At 48.1% G+C, this 8,589-nt stretch overlaps 1 protein-coding gene across 1 annotated transcript in view; it reads left to right on the top strand.

The window, feature by feature from the left end:
• Positions 1–7,827, top strand: part of LOC139027803 (zinc finger CCHC domain-containing protein 3-like) — a 17,944-nt gene extending 10,117 nt beyond the window's left edge. The window contains exons 4-5 of the mRNA XM_070443758.1: positions 542–676; positions 7,234–7,827. Of these exons, the coding sequence (XP_070299859.1) occupies positions 542–676; positions 7,234–7,827 (729 nt within the window). The remainder of the gene's footprint in view (positions 1–541; positions 677–7,233) is intronic.
• The last annotated feature ends 762 nt before the right edge of the window (positions 7,828–8,589 follow it).

Genomic DNA, 8,589 nt, shown 5'->3' with positions numbered 1-8,589 from the left:
AGGGGGCGCTAAAGGGCGAGTGTGGCGAAGTCAGGTAGGAGACCTGCGCCAACTTCCTCGTGCTTACCGTAGAGAGCGAGAGTACGGGCAGACACCGTGTTATGCGGAAAAGCGCACGGTGTCTCCTGTACGTGTGCTGAGCCCGGTGCGGTACATTCCAGCTCCACGTATCGGCCGGGCTAGAGTGGGCATCGAGCCAGGTGCCATGAAGCCGGCTCAACGTATCTGGTCTCCAGTGCGTCTCCTCGGGCCGGTGTACATGGCACCAGCCTTACACATGGTGTCCCCGGTTCGCCAGCACAGCCCAGTGCGGGCTATTCCACCTCGCCGCACTGGCCTGGCACGGGGAGCATTCAACCAGGTAAGGTTGGGCAGGCTCGGGCTTAAGAGCTCCTGTACGCCTTCACAGTCCGGCGGTATCCGGCGCCACCTCCTCGCCCCAGCCCAAGTACCACCAGTGCCAACACCACGCACCAGGCTTCCTGTGCGTCTCCAGAGCCCTGTTCCTCCTCCACGCACTCCCCTTGGTGCGTGTCTCCAGCCCGGTACCACCAGTTCCGGCTCCACGCACCAAGCCTCCTGTGCGTCTCCAGAGGCCAGAGTCTGCTGTCTGCCCAGCGCCACCTGCGCTGCCCGTCTGCCCAGCGTCGCCTGCACTGCCCGTCTGCCCAGCACCGTCTGAGCTGTCCGTCTGCCCAGCGCGCTTGCGCTGCCCGTCTGCCCAGCGCCGCCTGAGCTGCCCGTCTGCCCAGCGCCATTCTGAGCTGCCGCTCTGTCCTGAGCCTTCAAAGCCGCCCGTCCTTCCTGAGCCTTCAAAGCCGCCCGTCTGTCCTGAGCCTTCAGAGCCGTCCGTCAGTCAGGAGCCGCTAGAGCCATCTGTCAGTCAGGAGCCGCCAGAGCCGCCGCCAGTCAGGAGCTGCGAGAGCCGCCCGCCGACAGGACTGCCAGAGCCGTCAGCCAGCAGGAGCTGCCAGAGCCGTCAGCCAGCCAGGAGCTGCCAGAAGCCGTCAGCCAGCCAGGAGCTGCCAGAGCCGTCAGTCAGCCCAGGACCGGCCAGAGCCGCGCAGCCAGCCCAGGACCTGCCAGAGCCCATTCAGCCAGGACCTGCCAGAGCCGTCATTCAGCCAGACCTGCCAGAGCCTCCAGTCAGCCAGGACCTGCAAGAGTCGTCAGTCAACCAGGAGCTGCCAGAGCTGCCGTCACGCCGGCGAATGTCGGAATTGCTCCTTAGTCGGAGCTGCCCCAGTCCGGAGCTGCCCCTCTCCGGAGTCGGCCCCCTCTCAGTCTGAGCTGCCCCTCAGTCCAGAGGCGCCCATCAGTAACAGTGGGGTTATTTTGGTGGGCGTCAATAGGAGGAGGCCACGGAAGCGGGATTAACTATGGTGGGGTGGGGCGCCACGTCCAGCGCCAGAGCCGCCACCAGTGGACAGATGCCCACCCAGACCCTCCCCTATAGGGGGGGGGGGGGGATGTACTGTCACATTCCTGACCTTATTTCCTTTTGTTAGTCTTTGTTTAGTTGGGTCAGGACGTGAGCTGGGTGGGTATATCATGTTTGTTTTCATGGGTTTAGGTGTGTCTTATTGGCCTGATATGGTTCTCAATCAGAGCGAGGTGTTTTACGTGTCTCTGATTGGGAACCATATTAGGTAGGCGTTTTCACTGTTGTTTGTGGATGTGCTTGTTCCTGTCGTGCGTTCATTGTTTTTTCTATGTTCACTATTCAGGACTTAGTGGCGTCGTTTGGTTTCGTTCTGTTTATTGTTTTGTTCGTATTGAAAGAGTTATCAAATAAATATGGATACATACCACGCTGCGATTGGTCCTCCTCTCTTCCACATTACGACGACCGTTACAGGTCCAGAGTGGGTTAGGTTAGGTCTAACCAGAGCAGGAAAAAACTCAGGGCCCCAGGGGGGGAAAAAAAAACACCACTCTGGGTGCCAGTTAAAAATGAGAAAAAAATAACATTTGTATAATCAACGATCCACATTGTACATTTATTTTGGTAGTGTGGGATGGGCTTTCCATTTGCTCACTGCAGAAAAACGTAACAGGCTGTTCCTGAAATTCTCAAAAAAAGTATAGCGAGGTATTCTCTTGAAAACCTCTAGAGCAGGGGGGGGACTCAAGAACAATTTGAGAAAGTCCAGTCACACACATTTTCAGGTGGCAAAGATATTGAAATTTATCGGTGTCGTAACAAACCTCACCTTCCAACCCATCGACCCCCAAACTGTTCACACCCCTCTTGTTGGCGGAAGTAAATGTAGCCATTTTTAAAGCTCATTCCTGCAATTCTACAAAGTCTTATGTGGCTTATACGATACCAGGGTCGAAGCCCGATCAAATTCCCAAAACCCACTGTCCATATTGACCCGTTTTGGGTCCGGGTCCGGACCGTGGTCCGCCAGGGCTGTGGGTGGAAAAAGATGAAAGCCTCACATTGATGACTTTTTGCAATCCAATTAGTTTTCCACGTTGATTCACCGTCATCACATTGATTTTTGGGTTGAAATGACGTGAAACAACGTTGATTCAACAGTTTTTGCCTAGTGCCCGTTTCAATTGAACGTGAAATTGCCCGACCAGCTGTGCACACATACAAATACTAATACCATGAGAACCGTGTACATACAACGTGTTCTCTTTAGCTACGATGAAGAACAACCAAATCCAGACAACCAGCATGAGCACGGAGAACGATTGTTTCTTAGCCCAGAAAGTGGCGTGACGCAAAATCATATCTACCCTTCGGGAGCCACGCTCTGACGTGAAGCGTTTGAACGACCACAGCACAGCTCAGCTGCAATGTGACTGAAGAGTCATTACCCCCCAGGAAGAAAAAACAATAACGTGGAAAATGTGAGACACGCAAACACCGGAAGGAAGAAACAGCCGGAGATCTTTGGCACCGAAAGAGGAGAAGCAGGATTGATTTGCTTCGGTGCCAAATCAAAAAACGTTCGCGCTTCATATGACCAGTAGTCTGTTCAAGCTGGGGCTTCCCCTGGCTATTGCCGTATGAGGACAGATAAAGGGATCGGGTAAAGTCAGCTATTGTCAGCTAATGGTTTTCCCTAAAAACAGCAGGCTATAGGCCTAATCTCCAACTTCTGTAGTGCGGGTAAAAAATGTATGCATTTTATATCAAATTATATTCTGCCGCTGTTACATTTATCAAATGTGAATCCAGTTCCACTGAGCTTATGCTGTAGTACACCACAGTAAAACATACTAATGGCTTCCCTGAGAATCCCCTTCAACATAAGAAAGGAATTTATCACTGTGACTCACTTTTCTGCTGTGAAGGAAAACCGTCTGGGTTCTGACTGACATTTGGAGGGGGGTGAGGCTGGCGCCCCTGTCTCCCCAGGAGGGCTCAGGGATGGTCAGAGTGACCCAGAGCACAGGGGGCGGAGAGGAGGGGTGGGGTGGGGGAGAAGGGACATGGAAGGGGCTGAACAAACTCCAGAGGTTCAGAGACTGAAACGGAAACCCAAACATTCTGGACATTCTCATACGAATGATGGTAGAGAGAGAGACTGACTGAACTCCATGATGACAGCTTCAGTTCCACTCCGAGTACGAGGAGTTAGAGAGAAAACTGCTGGGTCGAAAGGAGGAAAATAAAAGTTAAAAGAGGGAAAGAAGAACTCCATTGGATAAAGTGGCTAGACAGTGAGTGTCCTCTCCAGGGTCAGGGTCTGCAGTGGCTCTGCTCCCTGGCCTCTGTGCTCCGTGCTGCAGGAGGAGCAAGTTGTGGATAATTGTTCTAACATACTGTAGCGGTCCAGTGTTTCACAGGCCCTGCTGAGATGACTGTGCTGCAGCCTGGCTGTGCTGCAGCGCCTCTCTGTTCCAACAGAGAGAGATATATGTGAGAGAGAGAGAGAGAGAGAGACGAGAGAGAGAGAGAGAGAGAGAGAGAGAGAGAGAGATGAGAGAGTAGAGAGAGAGAGAGAGCTTGACTCCACGGATCTCTAACCTTACACATGTGTGCTCTCTGGAGAGACTGCATTCCATACACTCTCCCTCTCTCCCACCAATTTCATTTTCTCTTGCACTTTGTCCCTCCCCCCTTCTTTCTTCACTCTCCGTCTGCTGTTTTATCCTCCTCTCTCACCATCTTCTCTTTTCTAATTAACGTCTCCCCCAACTTCACTCGTACCTCACTCTCCTCCCTCTTTCTTTGAAATCTGTGTAGATTAATTATTGCAGTCATTTAAATGGCCCCCAAACCAGCCCATAGACAGACAGCATCATGGAAAAGCAGGGAGAAAGGAATGGTGAGAAAAATGGAAGTAGAAATTTGAGTGTAAGAGCTGTGTGGATGGAAGAGCGGAATGGATGAGTAAAGAGAGGAGAAAATGCAAGAGAAGAGTTAAAAAAAATATAAGACTGGAAAGAAAGGAGGGAAAAGGTAAAAACAAACGAGGGGAATGGGGAGGGGGGAAAAGATGAACACATGAAAAAAATGAGGAGAGAGGAGATTGTGTTTAGTCTTGAGAGATAAAGCAACGTCGAGAAAGGAACTCCCCTAACTGAGTAATACCACAGACAAAGAGGGCAGGATTTGAAATTGTGTATTTCCAACTACTTCTAGGTATTCTGTCATTGCATTACAACTGGCGCTGAACATACATTACCGATGTCTTTGTTAACAAGCTACTTTCGAGAGCTGTAATTATTTGTAATTTTTCAAAATGCTAAATAGTTTTCTTTACCAATTTTTAAAATTAGTCAGCCCAATTTTTAGGCCCTCACCTGCAATGGTACTATGCTTTGTTAAAAGTTGTCTGCTAAATGAACTAAAATACAAAATGTGTATGTACAAATGGCAATACAAAACAGCGTGTCTCACACAAAATGTTATATATAATCCTTTATTTTAAAAACTCTCAAAACCTTAACTTAACTACATAACACTGCCAATGAATCATTGCAGTTTATGTTAAGTTAGTTTTGGGAGAGTTTTCCAAAAAGTTATATATATACCACATCTTGTGAGACGCTGTTAATAATGTAAAATTCGGACGCACGACACCCACCACACATCATATGAACTATCCACTTTTTGCCTAAACTATTCATTTACTCATTATATGTAAGCATTAAACTTTTATCTACTTTCTCAAAACATAAGAATTAGTCTGTTAAAACAAATAATGACACATTATTTGGTTACAACACGGAAGAAGATGTATGGTGAAAAAACATTTTACAGTCTACAAGAGAGGCGCCACCAGGCTACGCCAAGAAAAAGTTGGTCAGGCAAGTCATTTTCTTTTTTACTGGAAAGGCTAGCCACTAAGTCAACTATCTAATTGAAAAAACTTCGGATACGAGGTTGGATATCTGCTGTTTTTAACAAAATTAAACAGATATATGTAAGGTGGCCGATAAGGCGGGAAGCCGAATTGCCGATAATACGGGACACGGTTGTCCAAACATGCTAATTGCTAACCCGTTAGCTACATTTTTACGACCACCAATAATCCACAAAACCATTGATGGCTTCATCACAAAATAAACACTGCGAAGTTAATAGTTATTTCTTAAATACTGTTGAACCCCCCCCCCCAATACATTTTTGGGGCTGACTCTCAGGCTTCCAGCCTCGCTTCCGTGCTGCCTCCTCATACCACCGCCTCTCGGCTTTAGCTGCCTCCAGCTCATACATTCAGTTGTTACGAACACACTTGCGCTAAAGAGGGAGGCTTGCTCAGCTTGTGCTAACACGAGGTGTCAATAAATAAAAAGATTGATAAACAAACTTAGATTTTTACTTTACGCCAATTTAAGATAAGCAGAGTAAGGTGTTTACATGATTATTGTGTAATCTGCCTACTCCAATAATTAGTTTAATATCAAATTATTGGTGTGCATGTAAATGTTGTCTGTTGACAACATGCACATTACTTACTGATTGGAAGCATACTGTACAGTGGCAGCCTATCAGAAGATTGCAGGTGTGGCTTGTTCTAGGCGTGGCTTTCAGTTAGCTGTTTTTGGTCTCCTATAAGAGGGAATGTCATCGCAGTTAATAAACTCTGTTAATAAACATAGAGCCTATACACTGTCAGTTCTGCAGCTTTGTTTTAAGGCTGACATGAGCATTTATTACTGCGTCTCTTCCTTTTGGCTAAGATCAAGTGTGGTGTAGTACCTTTAACAGTTGCATCATTTTGATCGGAGAGGCGATCGTAGGCCGGAGAGTACCCGGGAAATTGTGCTCGAGTTAGTTTTCTTTAGTGTATTATTGTTGTTCTGTTTCACCATTGTTTATTTTAGTTTTTTTTGTCCTGGGTTAGGTGGTGGTTTTGGTGGTGGACAACAGGTGTAATAGAACATGTAGGATTAGTTAAGGCCCTCTGGTCTTTTTTGCTTTATTCATTTATTTATTGTATTTCTGTTTGCTTGTCCTTTTTGTTGTATTTCCCCTCCCCCGTGTATCTATAGTCTTCCCTTAACTCCTCCCACTGTTTTGAGTTTTGTGTTGTGTCTGCTAACTAGGGTGGCTTTCTGGCTTGCCGGCCTACTAGCTTTAGTTTGGCTTGGCCTGCTAGCCTCCTGGCCCTCTAGGCCTGGCAGACAGAGTTTGATAGTTGTTATCCCCTTTTGTCCCCATCCATCTTGTATCCTGAGTTTATCCCCCAAATTGCCCATTGTTTCAGTTTCTTGTTTTTTTTCTTGTCAGCCGAGGRACCTTTTTGCTGGCCGGCCTGCTAGCTGGTTAGCCTAGCCTGGTCTGCTGTTGAGGCCTGCTAGCTTTCTCGTCCCTTAGTTTTGGCAGGTATTGTTGGTTAAGTGTTGTTGTCCCTTATTCCCCTTTACCCTATCCATCTTGTTTCTTTAGTTTTTTCCCCCTAGTGTGTCCCCCTTTTGGTTTGTGTGTTTTGTTTGTTGTTTTTGTGAGGCCTCTTGGCTGGCCGGCCTGCTAGCTGGTCAGCTTAGCCTGGCCTGCTGGTGTGGCTTGCTAGCCCCCTAGCCTTTTGTCATTTTGTTTTGTTTGGTGTACTTTTGTCCTTCCCCTTTGTGGATAGTTTAAATTCCCCTCCTAGTGTCTCTTCCCATTGTTGATAAGATTAGTTTGGTGCTGTGTTAGATAGCTTGTTGTGTGTCCCGTGGTGCTGGTAGGTCCTGTTAGACTAGCCTAACTCGGCCTGCTAGCTTCCTCGGTTGTTTGCACTCCTCCCAACCCAATTTGTTATCCCGATTGGTTTTCTCCAGAAAGAGCTCGGTTTCACACCTGTGCATGTGAACTGCATCGCAGCCCTCCCCTATGGGAAAGGCTTCGATGTTAGTTTCACCTGTGCCAGCTTCCTGAGGGAGTTCTGGGGGAAACTCCAGAACGCCCTGAACACCCAGGGGTCCCTCACAGCGATGTTTGAGGTGACTAAGCTGATAGATAATAGCATCAAAACTGTTATTTTTTGTATGTACAATGACACTGTACAACCAGAGGAATGTGCAGTATGGTTGGGCAGGTACTGCAACGTGAGGGGGCACCTGGTCCAGGTGAAGGATCCTGATGGGATCTGGACAGGGGACTGGAGGGTCACTGTCCAGCAGAGGGAGGACACCGGAGGCTATGGTAGGTTGAAAGCCATCCCATCTACCATAGTCGGAGAGAACAGGGGCCATGTTCACTACCGGGACCAGCCCAAGCTGTGCCGTAAGTGTGGTGAACATGGCCACCTAGCAGACGCCTGTGAAAAGGTGGTCTGCATGAGGTGCCGGGAGGTGGGCCACCGCTACAAGGAGTGCACGAACGGAAGGTCGTGCAACCTCTGTGGCGAGCGGACCCACCTCATCCGCAGCTGAAAAAAGGGTAAGTTGGAATGGGAGAGCTCCCAGGGGGAGGAAGAATCCAGAACCTTCCCCACCAACTCCCGCAACCAAATMTCCTTTTTAAATCTCGTTTTAACCCCTTCTCCCTGCCACCCCCCTTTACCCTGGAGGGAGGGAGAGAAGGTACCCGATAAGTAACCCCTTTTAACTGTTCCAAATGTCTTCTTTCTTTTTAGCACTGTTTTTACTCACCCTTTTTCGGCTATTAACATCACCGCTATTATTGTAAGGAGTGTGAAAACAGACACGGGGAAAGTCGGTTTTATTATTATTAGAAAGGTTTAATTCAGATGTGTTTTTATTACAGGGTGTGGTCTACCCTTTTTATCCCTTTACAGCAAATGGGAGGATAAGTGGCAGCACGGGCCTTCTTTTGGAGTGGATCCAATTTGAATAAAGATTATGGTGTTGCCATTTTAACCAAGACCCCACAGGTGGTGGTGAGGGGGACCACGGTGGTGGTTGGCGGGCGCGCTCTTTTAGCCAATTGCACTTTTATGGGGAGGGATTTTAATGTGCTAAATGTATATGGTTTTAACAATAAACACGACCGGTGTGCACTTTTAGAAGACCTACAGTCCCACATGCTAGGGAGGGATCCTCTAGTGGTGGGTGGGGATTTCAACTGTGTTTTAAGTAGAGCAGACAGGAGAGGGGCCGGAGAGGATTTTAAGGTAGATGGGTCAAGTGTTTTATTGCAAGGGTGTGCAGGGATTTTAAACTGACTGACTGTTT

This window comes from Salvelinus sp. IW2-2015, linkage group LG5, assembly GCF_002910315.2.
Source record: "Salvelinus sp. IW2-2015 linkage group LG5, ASM291031v2, whole genome shotgun sequence".
Lineage (NCBI taxonomy): Eukaryota > Metazoa > Chordata > Actinopteri > Salmoniformes > Salmonidae > Salvelinus > Salvelinus sp. IW2-2015.
The sequence above is the reverse complement of the archived record's forward strand: the minus strand, read 5'-3'. Positions and strand labels throughout refer to the sequence as shown.